Source organism: Rattus rattus, chromosome 7 (genome assembly GCF_011064425.1).
Source record: "Rattus rattus isolate New Zealand chromosome 7, Rrattus_CSIRO_v1, whole genome shotgun sequence".
In the NCBI taxonomy this organism is placed as follows: Eukaryota; Metazoa; Chordata; class Mammalia; order Rodentia; family Muridae; genus Rattus; species Rattus rattus.
In genome coordinates, this window is record NC_046160.1 from 99,218,979 (window position 1) to 99,236,747 (window position 17,769).

At 44.6% G+C, this 17,769-nt stretch overlaps 1 protein-coding gene across 2 annotated transcripts in view; it reads left to right on the plus strand.

Annotated features, from left to right (window-relative positions):
- Positions 1–17,769, plus strand: part of Dlst (dihydrolipoamide S-succinyltransferase) — a 24,757-nt gene continuing 6,988 nt past the window's right edge. The window contains exons 1-11 of one of the 2 annotated variants that reach the window (XM_032908150.1): positions 108–236; positions 751–784; positions 4,340–4,388; positions 7,382–7,437; positions 7,561–7,635; positions 7,836–7,891; positions 8,253–8,364; positions 11,115–11,267; positions 11,920–11,996; positions 12,901–12,998; positions 17,414–17,544. In XM_032908150.1, coding sequence (XP_032764041.1) covers positions 174–236; positions 751–784; positions 4,340–4,388; positions 7,382–7,437; positions 7,561–7,635; positions 7,836–7,891; positions 8,253–8,364; positions 11,115–11,267; positions 11,920–11,996; positions 12,901–12,998; positions 17,414–17,544 — 904 coding nt within the window. In that variant the 5' untranslated portion in view covers positions 108–173. Of the gene's footprint in view, positions 237–750; positions 785–4,339; positions 4,389–7,381; positions 7,438–7,560; positions 7,636–7,835; positions 7,892–8,252; positions 8,365–11,114; positions 11,268–11,919; positions 11,997–12,900; positions 12,999–17,413; positions 17,545–17,769 lie in introns of both variants that reach the window. The other variant, XM_032908149.1, reaches the window with a different exon arrangement.

Sequence of the window (17,769 nt, forward strand, 5' to 3'; positions counted from 1 at the left end):
GCGCTGGGACCCCTAATGATACTAGCCCGGCTCACCACCCGCCACCCAACACGGTTAGTGGTTCACTCCGAACACCCCTCGCTGCTTGGCTGGTGCTGCGGCCGGTCTCACTTCCGGTTGTTGCCGGGCCCTATATCCGGTGTCCGCCCGCCCTCCATCCCGCTGGCTCCGCGATGCTGTCCCGGTCCCGCTGCGTGTCCCGGGCGTTCAGCCGCTCGCTTTCTGCCTTCCAGAAGGTACGGTCTGGCAGGGCCGGGGCTCCGATGGGTGCGGAACCTGGCTGTGGGTGGACCGGCAGGCTGAAGGGCAGGGACGCTGTGTGCTGGCCAGGCCAGGCACCAAGGGCACCGGGACGCGGAGGCTGCCGACGCCCTCGGAGCCGCCCAGCCGCGTGTGTGGAGTCCCGGAGCCCTTGTCTCTCCCACGCAGCCCGTGCCGGCCGTCTCCTGCTGTCCCGGACTCTTTGCTCCGGGGCTGGGAGCCGCGCCCGCAGCGACATTGACTTAGAGTTAATAGAGGAGGTACGGCCCCCAACCGTATTCCGCGGCCTGTCTCCTCCAGGTTTCAAAACCAGCGCTTGTCAGTCTCGCGGGGAGGTTGACATAGTTTAGCCGACTCGGTGTTTAGCATTTACTTTCGGAGTTAAGAGATTGACCTGTCAGCAGCACGATAAACGTGCACTTAAAAAATGTTTTTTTTTTCCCCTCTTTTCATTTTGGGTGACGTCGATAATGTCTTCTTTCTCAACAGGGGAACTGCCCTCTAGGGAGACGTTCCCTGCCTGGTAAGTTCTGCCCTTGCGGTCACCTAAAATGCTCTTCTCGTGGGCAGAGCAGCATGTGAGGAAATCTGATGTTTCTTCTCGTGGTATTTAAAGACAATGAATTCAGATAGATGCGAAGCAAAATACTCCCTAAGTATAACGGGCTGTCGTTTATTCACTCGGCACACACTGGGTTTTGTTCAGCTTTTTTTGTGGTGCTGAGGATGGAACCTAGGTCATGAGAGGCTAGCACTTAACCACTAAGCTACACCACTGGCCCATGGTTATTGAATTTACACTGTCAGGCACTGAGCTAGGTACTCATTAGAGATACAACAATTGAAAGGTCTTGTCCTCCAGAAGCTTAAGACTTAAGAGTAAGCAAGGTGTAAATTGCTAAGGAAGTGATCATCAAAATCGAGTAAGTGCTCGGGAATGGACAGAACAGGTTTTTTTTCAGCAGGTAACATTAGAGCTGTGGCTTGGAGGATGTGACAGGGTCAGTGAAGAGCTGGAGAGAGAGAAAGAGAAAGGGGTAGGATGCATGAAATCAGTGAAGAATGAAGCAGGTGCGGTATTCTTTTGGAATTGGAAACAAAGTGACTTGCCAGAAGCCATTAGTTGAAGGAAACAGTATCCGGAGGTAACTTATGGTGTAGAGGCTGTTGGAGGTTTAGATGTTTTCCCCTTTCATTTATTTTTCTTTATGTGTATTGTGTGCGCTTGCTGGGCATTATGCGCCCACGGAGGCCAGAAGAGGTGTGGGATCCCCTGTAATTGGAGTTACAGGTTGGTTGTGAAATGCCTGATGCAGGTTCTGGGAACTGAGCCTGGATCTCTGCGGGAGCACTGAGGTTCTGAACCCCTACGCCCAGAAGTTTTGATTTTCATTCTCATAGCTGTGTGTGGGTCGTTGTCTTTGGTAGAGGGAGAGAGAGAAAGTCATTAACAATCTTCTATGGGTTGCTTTTAATCAGGTGCCTGGCAAATATGTATTTATTCGTCTGCCCACCCCCTCTTTATTTTCGGAGACAAAAGTCTTGCTGTTTAGGACTGGCTGGCCTAGAGCTCACTATGTATATACCAGGCTGGCCTTGAACTTCCTCTTGCCTCTCTCTGCCTCAGAGAGCTGAGATTAAAAGCTTGTGCTACCACATTTGGCTCTGGCAAAATATTTGTCATAAGAGTCAATCTTACTGTAACAGGATTTCTTGTGCCAAATGTTGTCTGAATGCTTTCCGTGCAGTTTTGGCTTAATCATAACCAAAGGAGATTTAGTAACATATTCCTAGATTTCCAGGCCAAGGTCACTCAGCCAAAACTATTGGTTAAATAGCTTTGGCCCACCTGACTCCTTCCTCAACCCAGGCTACTTTGCCGAAAGAAGTGTTCTCATTTACTTGCAGGCTCAACAGAGTCTGAATGATAGGGTCTGATATAGCCCAGGTTGAACCCAAACTCGATAAGTAGTCCAAGGCTGACAGTTCACTCTCGATCCTTCTGCCTCTACTTCTCAAGTGTTAGATCACAGGATTGCACCACCGTGCCTGGCATTATACAGTGCTGGAGGTCAAACCCAAAACTTTGTACGTACAGGGCAAGACTCTGAGCAGCCATCCGAGCGGTGTCCCAGCCCTGTCAACAGACGAGAGTGCTCACTAGATTTGCTGCTGTGCTAGGTGGTAGGGATACAGATGAGGTGTCTATCTGCAGGAATCTCTTGGGCTAGCTGGATAGACAAAGTAAATACACATTTATGTACACACGAGGACAAAATAACAATGTGGTTACTAGGAAGTACAGGATGAGACATGAGGGTACCATGATAATAAAGCCCAGCCTGGGAGGGCTGGAGAGTAGAGGGCCCAAGGAGGTGACAGTTAGGATGAGCCGTAAAGAATGCAGGAGTCAGCCAGGGAAATGCTATTCCAGGGAGAGGGAATTACTTGTGCAAACGTTTCTAAGCAGGAAGAGACTTGAGCAGTTGTACGAATGGTAAGCTGGGAATACAGAGAATACAGAGAGGGCTATAAAGTGCTTGGACTTTATCCTACACCCGAAGGACGTAAGGCATCAAGCACAGTCCATAGTGCGCTCTCAGTCATGACCTTTCTGGTCAGCTGGGAATGCTGGGAGATGCCACAAGTATTTTCTCCACTTTTTAAGCTGTGAGGAAAAGGAAAAGCCTTGAGCTTAGGGGTGGGCATCTTAACTCAACTATTCTGGTTAGGCTAGTCACCAGCCTAGTTGTATATGGAATAGAAATAATGGCAGGTGACCATTCCACCACAGGGAATGCTATTGAGAGTTGGGAATGAAGAGGCCATTGTGTGAAGAAGTCTCCTTATATAGCCTAAATAAAACTTGTTATAGGATAAGTTTTGTATTGGACTCGAGTTTCCAAAAAGCTGGGTGGGTTGCAGTGTTCAAAAGACAGGCTCTGCTTAGAGTCAGCACTCACTCATTGGCTGCCGAACATAGAGATGACTGCTGACCTGACTCTGGGGATGTTTGTGTGGCCGGGCGTGTACATGAGGGCCAGCTGTCTCTCTGTTGACGTCGTCTGCACCCCTGGTGTAGGAAGGGTTGTTAATAGACACAAATAGTAAAAAGAAAACATAAGTAATATACTCTGAAGAAGCAGCTGCGGCTAGAAGATACTGAGATACTGGGGAAAGGAATTTATGATAAGGACAGTCGGTATAGTGGGTAGGGACTCTCTCTCTCTCTCTCTCTCTCTCTCTCTCTCTCTCTCTCTCTCTCTCTCTGATCATTTTATTGGAATTTGGGAGAAAAACAGCAGGTCAGGCAAACTGAATCTAACATCCAGGAGGAGGGAGATGACCAGGCCTTTTGAATTAGGGTTCAGGGAAGCACTCATGTTCAGCAGTGGAAGTAGTGTGATAGCAGCTATAGAAAGGGCAGGGAGTCTTCACAGAAACAGTGAGAAAACTCAAGAGTGTCATGAAAAGCATGCACAGGCCTTTGGCCAGTGTCAGAAAAAAGGGCACATTACCCTTTTTGAATTGGAATTCACAGGGACTCATCTTTTATTAAGAATGACCACATGGAAGACATACATCAGAGGAAGATAAACTGACAGGGAGAGAGATGAGTTTTGCTCAGTTGTAGGCCAAGTGGAAGATCCTAGGCCTAAAGCCGCTGATAAGAGTCTTTGCCGCTAGGGTTCAGTCAGTGCACTTTCTAGTCTCATCCACTACACCCAGATCAGCTCTTCTGCCTCAGGTTATATGAAGTCACAGGACAAGGGTAATAGAGACATTTTATTATGCAAACATAGTAGGCTAATGAAAATTAGTGACTTTTTAAGGCAGGTAGATTAGGGCTGTACATCAGATCTCTTTCCCCTCCAAGTGCACATCCACTCTTAATCTCCCAGACCTATTTGCTGCTGATAAGGCAGATAGAAAATTTGAGAGGCAGGATTCTAAATGATAAAGACGAGGTTATTGTCTGAAGCTGGTCCACTGTCTGGGTTCTCTGGGATGAATAGCCCCATTTAATATCCTGTGTAGATTAAGAGCTGTTGGTTAAGAGTTGTTTTGTTTCTTGCAGGGGTCTCCTTATGTCAGGGACCAGGTTACCCTGACAGCAGGAAGATGGTGTAAGTATTACTGGGTAACGCAGATATGTGGCCGTGGTTGATTTACTTAGACACAGATTCTAAATTTAAACACTGGATGTTTTCAGTTCTAGAAATGGAGGGCATTAGGTTGAACCCATAGACCTGGATGGTCACGGTTATTTTTATTATAATTACCTTTGTCATCAGTTCAGTGGTCAGGTGTTGGACCAAAAGTATTCTGGAGCCTCACAGGAAGTTAAAGTATAATAAGTGTTAACATGAAACTATCTTAATTCTTATCGTTTTCTTAAAAATGAGGATGGGTGTCTAAGAGAACCTAATACTATTCTAGTTGAACAGGAGCATCTGAGGGCCGGAGGTCACATTTGTTACAGGAACTGAGAGAACTCTGTCTTGGTAGCATGGTTACTAATCCTAAAGTCGGTCAATGCAAAGACCTGCTAGGCCCTAGGACTTTGACTGTTTGATAAGAATGCTGTTATTGCCTAATGAAGAGTCTGGAGGACGGCCATCCACGTGCGGCATGGATTAACTTGTGCTTGTGAGTGTTGTTCTGAGCTGCTTCGCATTCCAAGTATTTTTAGGGTGCTGAGAGGCTGCTTTCTAGTACCCTCTTCAAGAACTGTGGGGCTGCCCTGTTTACAGGGTGAAGCCTTGGCAGGAGCGAGAGCTTTCTCTTTACACAGCACAATAAGTTTTGCTTTTATTCCAAATTGTTTCATTAGCATTACAAAACTCTTGAAATTTTTGTTGTTTGTTGATTTTTTTTTTTTCAAGACCAGGTTTCTGCCCTAGAACTATCTCCGTAAACCAGGCTGGCCTCAAACTCAGATCCTCTGAGTGCTGGGATTAAAAATGTGTGCTGCAAGGCCTGGCTCTGAAATGGCATTTCTAAGAATCTGTACTGAAGGATTTATATATTCAGATATCTCTCAAAGAGAACAAGCAGCCAACGGTTAAACTATAGTGTTTACCATGTTCCCACTATGATAAGTAAGAAAAACGATGTATAGAATATTCCATTTTTATAAATGTAATTCCATTATTCTCTTTTTTCTGTTTCTAATACTCAGCAGTAAGCAAGTAATGCTTTCATAATTTAAAAAATGATTCAGAGTCAGAACGTGATTTGTTCAGTTAACTGGAGCGAGGGGTACTGAGGAGCAATCGTGGCTTTCTAATAAATACACACGTAGCTAAGGTGAACCGTGGAAACGCAGAACTTCCGCTTGAGTCACCCTCAGTTGTGTCACGCTAGTCACACCGTCCATGTCACGTGCTGCCTTTTCCTCTATGCCTATTTTGTTCAAAAGATCTTTACAAAAAAATCCTTTTATTGGTTTATTCGTGTAGTAGCGGTGAAGAGAGGGAGGTGCCGTGCTGGGGGACTTGTCGGAAGTTGCTTTTCCCCCTGCTACGTGCGTCCCAGGGGATCAAGCTCAGGCCATCAGGCTGGGCAGCCCTTATCCACCGAGCCACCTCACCTGCTTCAGAGATCTTTTAGTGTGAAACTTTTTTACTTTGTTTTTACTTAATAGGTAATTTCATGTTTCAAAAGGCACAAAAAGGCTATGACTTTTGTTTTTTGTTTTCCAAATAGGATTTCTCCCTGTAGTCCAGGCTGTCCTGGAGCTTGCTCTGTAGACCAGGCTGGCCTCAAACTCAGAGATCTGCTGGCCTCTGCCTCCTGAGTGCTAGAACTGAAAGCATGAGCCACCACTGCCCAGCAGTAAATATTTTATCCTCGTCCTCTACACCTCCTCCAAGACAGAGCCAACACCAGCTTCCTAGGCGTCTGTCAGAACAACCCCTTCTTTTCCACATTAGCATTAGTCTTTGCCCGTGGACATATGTTTTTATTACATTCTAATAGTGTATACAAACTTTATACACAGCATTCTGTGTTCTATATTTTTGTATTGTTCCCCTTGATACTACACATATACATTTTAAAGTTATCCTGACATAAAAGAAAAAAGGCCAAAAGCAATTAAGTCTACTTATGTAGTGTAAAGACATTCTAGTAAGGTATAATGCCTCATGCCTTTAATCCCAGCACTGGGGAGGTAGAGGCAGGGCAGATCTCTGAGTTTGAGGCCAGCCTAATCTACAGATTGAGTTCCAGGACAGCCAGGGCTACGTAGTGATAATTAGTCTCGAAAAACAAAACAAACAAATAAAACCTGTTGAGATCCCCTAAATCCTGCACATTTTCATCAGTTTAACTCATTCCCTCAAATAGTATAAATAACCACTGAATGACAGACAGCCTTAGTAACCGGGTGGATCAATATCTTCACTCCCCAGAAGCAACTTAGTAAGTTTGCACACAGGCATCGTTATTGCCTTCCAGCTTATACTGTCCCAGGTTCTAATGGCCTGGTTTTGAAGTTCCTTTGCAGTGAGTCCAGGGTGGGCAGATATGCTGCCTTTTACAAGGGAATGTTATAGGAAATACCATGTAGCTGGCTTTTTTGGGTTCTTGTTCTGCTTTGCTTTGTTTTGGTTTTCGTTGCTGTTTTTAATTTTTTTGGGGGGGAGGGGATGGGGATGGCCTAAAACTCTGCTTTTTGCATCTGAGTTTACTGTCATTTTGCTGCCTTATCTAAATTTAGTCCTGAGAATAGTAACACATTTGTATTTGGCATATCTGTGTGGTACTGAGGTTTTTGGTTAAAGAAAACTAATCAGGAAGAAACATCATTTGGTTTAGTTTGCAAAGGACCAAGATTCTTTTTACTTAGTAAAACCGCCGTGTCTCACTCTTGAGAGGTGACATTTCACTATAGTACTGAGCACTGTTTAAGGCACCTAGGTCATCAGGCTTTGGTCCTACTTGCTGAGTTAGAATGTGTCCAGGTCTGGCCTGACCTGTGTGCTTTGACAAGATGCCCTGCGTGAGAGTCTGCTTAAGATTCACCAGTTTAAAGAGGTAACCCTTGTACCTGGACTAGACTGAAATATTAGTGGTTCACCTTCTGAAAGAGTTAACATTTATGTTTCTTTTGTAGCATTAACAACAGTAGCATCTTCAGTGTTCGCTTCTTCCAAACCACGGCAGTGTGCAGTTAAGTACCTGATTTCTTGTGAATGGACTTTTACTGGAAAGAGAAACGACTGAGTTTATCAAAGAAAACCATTAAAAAGACAGAATGAGCACTTATGGTTTTCCTGTTTTGTTTTTCCCTAGAGAATGATGTGATTACAGTCCAGACCCCAGCATTTGCAGAGTCTGTCACAGAGGGAGATGTCAGGTGGGAGAAAGGTAAGCTTTTATTTCCTCTCATTTAAGTTAAAAACGAAGGTCTCCTCATGAACCACAGCAAGTGGAAACTGTGGCTCCACCATTTCCTTACACACGTATCTACGTCCTCCCAGTCTTGTCGGAAAGCGATCTTTTAATACAGTGGGCTCAGAGGGGACCCGAGGCTCCTGGCTAACAGGTGTCCTTTGACTGTCTTTCAGCTGTTGGAGATGCAGTTGCAGAAGATGAAGTGGTGTGTGAGATTGAGACAGACAAGGTGGGCTTATCCTAAAGGCTTATTACAGCCTAATTTTAATTCTTCCCTTGGTACTTAGTATGCACACTGGTAACTTTAATCGGCAGCTACTTTGTTTTCTTTGTGGTTCCTGGGCTGCTTTCCGTCTTCTTCCTTGTATCACTTGGAAGCATAGTAACTAAAGTATGTGTTAGCATTTCTAAGAAAGGACAGAAGGTGAACCCCCTCATAGCAATGACTCTCTTTTTCTGACTGAAATGTGGCCTTAGGTGTTTCTGTGTGTGGAGAAGTGATATCCAGGTGTAAGGGAGCTGGAACTCCCACTGCTCATCCTGCTTGACTGATGCTGATACAAATGCGACTCCGTATCTTTCTTTTCCAGACTTCTGTGCAGGTTCCATCACCAGCAAATGGCATCATTGAAGCTCTTTTGGTACCCGATGGGGGCAAAGTTGAAGGAGGAACTCCTCTATTCACACTCAGGAAAACCGGTGGTAAAGCAGTTCTTCTCGTTTCAAGGTCTCCAGTGTTTCCTGGTGGGGTTGAGGCTGAGCATACTGTCCTAGCAACTCCCCTTGCCTCAGACTGGCGTCCTAGTTACACCTTTAGTTGAGGGATAGGAGAAATCCCATTGACATGTATGGTGAACTTTAATTGTCAAGTTCTAAGCCAACAGGGTAATTGAAAAACCCACAATACTCTGTTCTTCTCCTATTTCTCAGATTAGATCTTTTTCTTAAAGAACTAACGGAAGTCAGGAATCTGAAGAGAGAAATTTTCCTCCCACCGACCTGGATCACATGAAACTTTAAAAAAATACAAATGAAAAGGCTTAGCTCCTGAGAGTTGTGATTTATCTCCTCACTATAACAGTTGGATCCTTGTTAGTTTTGTAGCATTCCCCTAAGTGATTCTGACATGCAGTCAGGCTTGAGAGCCACTGTTGAAAAGTGAGGATTACAATTTTATGGTGTGTGTTGTGGATAATTGAGTAGTTTCCTTTTTTTTTTTTTTTCTTTTTTTCGGAGCTGGGGACCGAACCCAGGGCCTTGCGCTTGCTTGGCAAGCGCACTGAGCTAAATTCCCAACCCCAGTAGTTTCCTTTTTTAACAGTTATATTTGTGTGTGTGTCTGTCTGTCTGTCTGTCTGTGTGTGGAGGGGAATGTATACAAAGGCATGCATGTGGAGATCAGTGGATAACTGGACAGTCAGTTTCTCTTCCTGTCATGTAGGCACTAGGGCTTGAACTCAGGTTGTCAGACTTGGTATCCTGTGTCTCTACCACTGAATCCTCTCCTTTCCGTGTAGTTTCTTCTCACATGTAACTTCTTAGGAAAATTGACATTTCTCTTTGGAAGATGTCTGTACCGGACCTTATAGTCAATATTGGAGATTAGAAAATCTGCTTTTCTGACTTGTAACTGAAGATTTTTCGTAGTTAGAGCATTTTACTATTAAAATAGTCAAGCAGAAAGATGGTAGATTGACCATTGAGGTTGGTCAGGGCAAGAGTAAGTTCAAAGAAAGGGGGAAGAACGTAAAGTAGCTAGGAAGAAGGAATCTGTCATTATGTGTGCTGAGAACTGAACTCAGGTTCCCTGTGGGAGCATTATGTACTATGGGTCCCTGAGCCATCTTTCTGGACCCCAAAATAACATTTTTATCAAATGCTCATTTAAGATTAAAGAGTTCAGAGGCTGGAGAGATGGCTCAGTGGTTCAAAGTAGACACTGCTCTTTTCAGAGGACCAGGTTCACTTCCCGGTGCCATCTGGCATCTCATAATTGACTGAATGAAACTCCAGCTCCACGGGTTCCAGTGAGCCTCTCCAGGTACCTGAATGCATAGACCCTCATATAGATACACACTGATACATAGTTAATAATAATTATTTAATTGATTTATTTAAAATAAACGTTCTTTTAAGAATTATTTATTTTATGTATCTGAGTACACTATAGCTATCTTCAGACACACCAGAAGAGGCCATCAGATGCATCTGGTGTCAACAGCTGGTTGTCAGTGCTCTTAATTGCTGAGCCATCTCTCCAGCCCCCTCTCCCCTTTTTTTAAAAATTTTGAATGGTTAAGAGTATTCCTTTTGGGGCTGGAGAGATGGCTCAGCGGTTAAGAGCACTGACTGCTCTTCCAGAGGTCTTGAGTTCAATTCCCAGCAACCACATGGTGGCTCACAACCATCTGTAATGAGATCTGGTGCCCTCTTCTGGCCTGCAGTCACATATGCAGGCAGAATGCTTTCCATAAAATAAATAAATAAATCTTTTTTTTTAAAAAAAAAAAGAGTATTCCTTTTGCCTGGTGGTAGCAGTGCACACCATTGATCCAGCATTCAGGAGGCAGAGTCAGGGAATCTCTGTGAGTTTGAGACCAACTTGGTCTACCGAGAGTTCCAGGACAGCCAGGGACTGTCAAACCCTGTCTTGAAAAACAAAACAAAAAGAGTATTTCTTGAACATGTTATGTTAAAATAGAAGATGATTAGCAGTGTGTCACATATATGTGTACATTTTAACATTTTCATTTGCTTTAAACTGTGGTTCTCAAGCTGGTTGCAACCCCTTTGGAGGTTTTTTTTTTTTTTTTTTCTTTTCTTTTTTTCGGAGCTGGGGATCGAACACTCTACCACTGAGCTAAATCCCCAACCCTACCCCTTTGAAGTTTTAATGACCCTTTCACAAGGGTCATCTAAAAACTTCTGCATATCAATATCCATATTATGATTCATGATAGTAGAAAGATGACAGTTATAAAGTAGCAATGAAAATAATTTTATGGCTGGGAGCAGGTCACCATAATATGAAGGACTGTATTAAAGGGTCACAGCATTAGGAAGGTTGAGAACCATTGGCTTAAGTTTCATTTCCTTAGGCTTAGTGTGTGCTTTGAAAGTACTTGCTGCATTTGAAAGTTAGTAGATGTTAGTTAGTATTTGTGAAATAGGGAAAGCATCTGAATTGAGCCAGTAGGACATTTGGGGAGACCTGAGAATTGAGAGTAGCGGCTTATGTCACTGTGTATCATGTGATGCTTTGCGCGCGCGCGCGCGCGCACGCACACACACACACACACACACACACACACACACACACACACACACACAGCAGACACCTAGGAGACATTCGTTAGAGGATTGGAAATAGACCTTTGTCTCTAAATCCCCTGTAGTAGCTGAGTGAGTTGCCTTCCACTGCCCGTGCCAATGGCAGCTCTTTTTTTGTGCAGCTGCTCCTGCTAAGGCCAAACCAGCTGAAGCCCCTGCTACAGCCCACAAAGCAGCGCCTGAAGCACCGGTGGCCCCTCCTCCTCCTGTAGCACCAGTGCCCACTCAGATGCCACCTGTGCCCTCACCCTCACAACCTCCTTCTAGCAAACCAGGTAAGACCCTGAATTGCTGAATTGCTGAATTGCTGTAACAAAGCACCTCATGGAAAGCAACTTAGGGAAGATTTATTTTGGCTTGTTTGGAGGATGAGAGTCCTTTGTGTCAAGAAAGCTGTGGTGTCAGAGTGCAAGGCCACATGGCCTTCGCCGCCAAGAAAGATGTCTGCTACTCCATTGACTTTGTTATTTAAAAGCTCCTCACTCCCAGGCCCCAGCCTACAGTATAGTATAGCTGCCTGTATTCCCAGCGAGTCTCCCCACTCTGAGAGCAAGAACTCAGTTCCTCTGGAAACACTGTCATAGACACTAATGGCCAGGGCTTTATCTTCCCAGTGGCTCTAACCCTGTCAAATTGACAGTCACGATCATCGTGTGATACCATGTTCCCTCAGGTAGTCTGATGCCATGGCTCCGAACACACTAGGTTGGCTGCTTTGTAGAAACTCTCTAGATTCTGAAAAACTGGGCTTGCAAGCCAGCTTTCTGTTTACTTGCTAACCAACGACACGAGTCTCATTACTTCTGTGAGCAGATTATTCATCTGTGAGCTTGGAATGATGTGGTAACTTCTGTACCTTGAGGTAAAGGGACAGTGGAAGTGTCGCTCTCCATGTCTGCTGTAGCTGTGCCCTCTCTTCATTTTCAGTGTCTGCAATAAAACCCACTGCTGCCCCTCCACTGGCTGAGGCGGGAGCTGCTAAAGGCCTGCGCTCAGAACATCGGGTAAGCCTCTGATGACTTCCAGGACACTGGCAGAGAGTTACTGTGGAGGGTGTAAAGTGTGATGTCACCTTTAGAAAAGGATGCTGCCTCATTGCTGTGGTCTTGAGAAGGGGGAGAAGTTACTTCTTCATGGTCTCGTAACAGTCAGAGAGTCTAACTAGAACACAATGTCTTCTGAGCACTTGTCAGTGGGTTTCCTGCTATACTGTGCTGCTAGTAAAATACTTCAAATGAGTAAGATATCTGTAGAGACTAGCACATTCCTTTCCTCCCCGAAGTGACGTTACCTTCACAGAGGAAGTCTGCTGAGGGTTCTCTTTCTAGACTTCCGGGATATTTTGCCACAGCTGGGGAACTGGTGGGGGCCGGTTTGTTGCACTGTAACAATATTCCGTTAGAGCAGACAAAACCCTCAAGGAAGTATGGTCAAGAGTGTGGGTTCTTTGCCTGAGAATACTTCCTAAAAATACCATAGCCTCAAAAGCTTTTTTTGAGTTTCCGTTCCCCAAGTAGGTATTCTCACGCTAGTCTTTATCAAGAGACGTTGCCCTTTCTGAAATGACTCTTAAGCTGGCTGGATCTATACCACAGTCTTCCTTTCGTAAATTGGTTTTGGTTTTTAAATCACACTATTTCCTGAGCCTCTGTTCTTGGTCAGATTTCAGGTACATCTAAGTGAAAACCTTGGTCTCTGAGTGTGTGTTTTTGCTGAGGCCACTCAGGAAAGGGAAAGCCTCTAGCTTTAACTGTAGTTATTGGGCCCAGCATTGTGGCACACGCCATGAATCCCAGTACTTCAGAGGCAGAGGCAGGAGGATCTCTAGTGCTGTCATCCATTGCTGGCAGGCTGTCCTCTCACTGACTGGGGATGGTCAGATGGTCAACTCGTTCCCTCCCCTTTCAGGAAAAGATGAACAGGATGCGTCAGCGCATCGCCCAGCGTCTGAAGGAAGCCCAGAACACCTGCGCAATGCTGACGACGTTCAATGAGGTTGACATGAGGTGGGATCCCTAGTCCTCGTCCCCCACCTGTGGTTCTAGCAGTAGAACATGGGAACTTAGCCTAATCCTTACCAAATGCGGATTCCAAAACTAGCTTGACCCAGGAGAGGTATTTCTCTGCTTCACTCCTTGTTGACTTATGCACATGACCCACTGGTTTAATTTGCTAGTTTACTTTTCTGATACTGTGGAATGTATTAGAAAGTATGTAAGGAAAAGCGAGCCTGACTGCAATGTGAAAAGCTTAGCCTTTCAGACTTTCTTGCCTGAACTGTTGCGGTCTCTGGTAAGCTAGCCTAGTGTAATCGGTTTTGTTTAGGTTTTTATATTTATTTTTACTTATGTGTATGTGTGAGTTTGGAGTGGGGGGTGTGCCCACAGAGGTCAGAAGAGGGCATTGACTCCCTTAGAGTTACAGGTGCTTGGGAGCCCCTGAATGAGTACAAGAAACCACACTTGGGTCTTCTGGGTCTAGCTCTGTAACTCTGAGATTTCATGTGTGTGCCACCAAACCCAGGTCTGTTCGGTTGGTTGTGCTATCTCCTCATCACTGCTCCAGGTCCTGTTTGATTTTTGAGACAGGGTCTCAACTATGTACTCCTAGCTGGCCTAGAACTCACTCACTGTGTACACCAGGCTGGAACTCACAGATTTGCTTGGTTGTGCCTCTCAAGTTCTAGGATTAAAAGTGTGCTACTGTGCCCACGCTGGTTTGATTGTTTGTTTTGAGACAGTGTCTCGTGTTGCGTGGGCTGGACTTGAACTTGTAGCTGAGGACGATGGTGGTGGTGCCACCATGTCCTGCTGCTAGGAATTGCCCACTTCTTGCTACCCTTTGGAATGGGAAACCCTTCACAATGTGCCTAGGACACCACACTCTGCTTCTAACAGTGACTATTTCCTGTGTATGTTCCCAAGCAACTCAGATTCCAGCAGGCAAAAGACAGAGACTGCCACCTCTTCTCCACCAAGTTTTGATTATGTGATTACGAAATTGGAACTAAATTGAGTGTGTGTGTGTGTGTGTAGGCACATACATTCATACATACACGCATGTGCACACACACATATGTGGGAGTATGTAGATGTGCATACATGCACATCAAAGCCAAAGATCAAGTTCAGTTGTTGTCCCGGGAGTCATCTACCCTGTTTATTAAGGCAGGTTTCTACTGGCCTAGAGTTTGTTAAATAGGCTAGGCTGGCTAGCCAGTGAGTCCCCGGGATCTGCATGTCCCCTAGCTCTGTAACTCTGAGATTTCATGTGTGTGCCACCAAACCCAGTTTTGTTCGGTTGGTTGTTTTTATGTGGACTTTGGAGTTCAAACTCAGGTCTTCATGCTTACCTGGGAACAAAAGTGTCTTCCCTAGCCCCCACACAGTTAAATTCTAAAATATAAAAACCTGAGTTCACTACACCCATTCCTGTAATGGCCTAATGGTTGATTTCCTCGTTTTCTTCAAAATTTTGTGTATCCAAATTATCAGCATTGTGGGAAAGAGAAAATAGTTTTGTTTTTTGTTTTTTTTTTGGTTCTTTTTTTTCGGAGCTGGGGACCGAACCCAGGGCCTTGCGCTTCCTAGGCAAGCGCTCTACCACTGAGCCAAATCCCCAACCCCGAGAAAATAGTTTTATTTATCAAGTATTTTAAGTGTTTATCATATGCAGATGACTAAAGTATGAAATTCAGGGGGCTATGGAGATGAGTGTAAAAGCTTTTTGGAACTTGTTATCATTTTGGTGAATATTAAATAAAATCTAGAAAAAAGTATCAAAAACACACAAATGAGAAGGAAGTGGAGAAGGGAATGTGTTTGCTTTTGGAGTTTGAATGGGCTATCAAAAGTGGTAAGGGAGCTGGAGAGGTGGCTCAGTGGTTAGGAGCACTGACTGCTCTTCCAGAGGTCCTGAGTTCAATCCCCAGCAACCACATGGTGGCTCACAACCATCTGTAATGGGATCTGATGCCCTCTTCTGGTGTGTCTGAAGACAGAGAGAATGTATTCACATACATTAAATAAATAAATCTTTTTTTAAAAAAGGTGAGCATGTAAGCCAGGTATATAAGGTGCACATTTTTCACCCTGGTGCTTGGGAGGTGGAGGTGAGAGGATCAGCAATCACGGTTATCCTTGGCTACATAAAGTTCAAAACTAGCCTGGACTATGAGACCCTGTCTCAACTGCAAACAGAACACCATGAAAATGCGAAATAGTGTTAGAGAGAAAGTCGTTCTATGTAGTTTTAGCAATTTGGATCATGAAACTGTCAAAAAAGGGCAAGAAACAGAAAACATCATTTTTGCCATAGACAGTCTTTAGGATAGAATGATGAGGGTTGGATCTGTGTTTCAGGGGGTTTTGAATGTTAGTGTAAGAATTGAGTTAAGACAGAGATCACGTCTCCAAGGTGTACCCATCTCCCTTTGCTTTGAATATGAAGTCTCTCCGTCTGCTTCTCAGTGAGAAAGTTTGTTTTGAAGTATGTAGGGATCTGGTTAGTTTCACTAGATGTCATTATTTTATTGGGAAGTCCATGTGGGGAAGGACTTTTCCTAACGAATCACGAAGGCTGCAGCTGTGTTTCCTGCATTAGGGGCAAATGGAACACAAATTAAATTGGACTTTGAAATTTTACCCAGTTTCTTAAGACGAAGCATGTAAATATTTATGTGTCTGAAAGATACAGTTGGCCCAACATCCTTGATTGAAGTCCCTGTAATAGCTGGATCTTCTTTCAGTAGCTTAATGTAGTGTCACTTAGCAGTGGCCTGAGGCCTCGCTGTAGCCAGTAATGTGGTTTGGATTGAGTGCCCTTTGGGTCTTATGCCTATCAGCTAACCCAGAGGAGCCTTTCTGAGACTTGCTCCTTCCTCCATTGTCCCAGCTGTGCCTCCAAGGGCTGAGCTCTGAAATAGAAACTCCTTAATGACCAGAAAATGGCATTCAGGCAAGTCTGAGAACAGAGACACCCACCACGCCTCTTTCCTGCAGTAATGCCTTTAGGGTGGTAATTCTAGCACTAAATGAGGTTAGACTCAGGAAAATAAACATTTTAAACCCAATCAGTCCCCTTAGGAAAATTTCCTTTTTTAAAAAACAAAAGGTCTGAAGTGGGCAGTTAAAGGGTACCACATCTTATCTTTCCTGCTAATGTTGAATTAAGCCATTATAGGGGGAAAAGGAGAAGTGAACATTTGGGCCTGAGATACAGTTAAATTCAATTTTCATCACGGAATGTTACTCCTATAATCATAGGAGTTCCTGTGGGAAGGCGATGGGAGAGCTGCGTCTCACTGACTCTGCAGTGCATGTGTGTCTGTGTGTGGGTGGGGACCCTAGCTTCATAGCCCAGAGGATGTTCAAGCTGCAGTCTTCTCAGGCAAGCTCTGCGCTGAATCTGAAAGACAGGCCACAGCCCACATGAGCCACTTTGTAAATACCAAGGAAACCACAGTCGGTGACTCTAATCTTAATCGCTGACGCTGTGTGCTGTTGTGTCTTGGTGCCCGGCCCAGTCCTCCCCCTCACATGTGACAGGCATTAGTAACTGCTTCATGAACAAGTAGAGAGAACTGCTAACTCAGAAGTAGTGAGTCTGCTGACTCTGCACAGCCTGGAAGAGTATTGGGCTCACCTCCTGCATGCAGTTACGATTGTGGAGCCCACACTTCACAGGGGCCAGTTTTTCTTCTTCGTCTAGTTAGGTAGGGAAATTATTACAAAGTAAGAAGCTTTAATTTTTTTAAATATAATTCTAACAAAAAGAATATTGTTTTTTAGTGTTTGTTTATAAACTTACTTTGAAACTTAAATGTGGATAATTGATGATTTTAGTGTAGAGAAATACACTGTGTGGTGTGGTGGTATTCACTGTGATCTTTAGACAACACATGCACTACAGAGTATCACTGAAGTCTGTGACTCTTAGAACTCAAAGGATTGCCTTAAGTGGGCCTAAGGACAGGTTGGCGCTGATTTTCTAGGTCAGTGTTTTGTGATAGCCGTGTCACATTACATTCACCAGTAGGGAATGTTTCAAAGCTTGAACTTAGATGGTCCAGGCCAAGGGAAAGCCCATCCATTTGTATACATGGATAAAAACCTGTGAACATCCAATATAGGGCTCTAGGTGTCCCTGCCAGGCAGCTCAGGCCTGTCATCCCAGCTAGTGGGAGGTCAAAGCGGAAGGATTGCGAGTTTAAGGCTAGACCATACAATTTCAAGACACTTAGTATTGAAACTTTAAAAGGGTGGGATGCTGGGCGGGTTGGGGAGCATAGCTGAGGGTACAGCCCTTGCCAGCATTGCTCAGGTCATCCACACAACCTGTGGCTGTATTGCCTGTGTACACACACACACACACACACACACACGAGCTTCATTGACAGTTTCTTTGCATTATGTGTTTACAGTAACATACAAGAGATGAGAGCTCGGCACAAAGATGCTTTCCTGAAAAAGCATAACCTGAAATTAGGCTTCATGTCGGCATTTGTGAAGGCCTCAGCATTCGCCTTGCAGGAGCAGCCTGTAGTAAACGCAGGTACGTTTCTTGATACCAATGTGGCAAAGATCTTTGGAGCTGAGTGTATGGATACAGACCTGTTGTCACATTTAGGGGTCACCAAGGCTTTTTATTCACAATCTGTAGAAACGTGATCACCGTCACCAAATACTAACCTGATTGTTTTCTCTGCACCAAGTGGGTAGAAAGGTTTCCCCTAGTGTATAGCTTGGCAGTTGCTATGGCAGCAGACAGCTCTGAGAT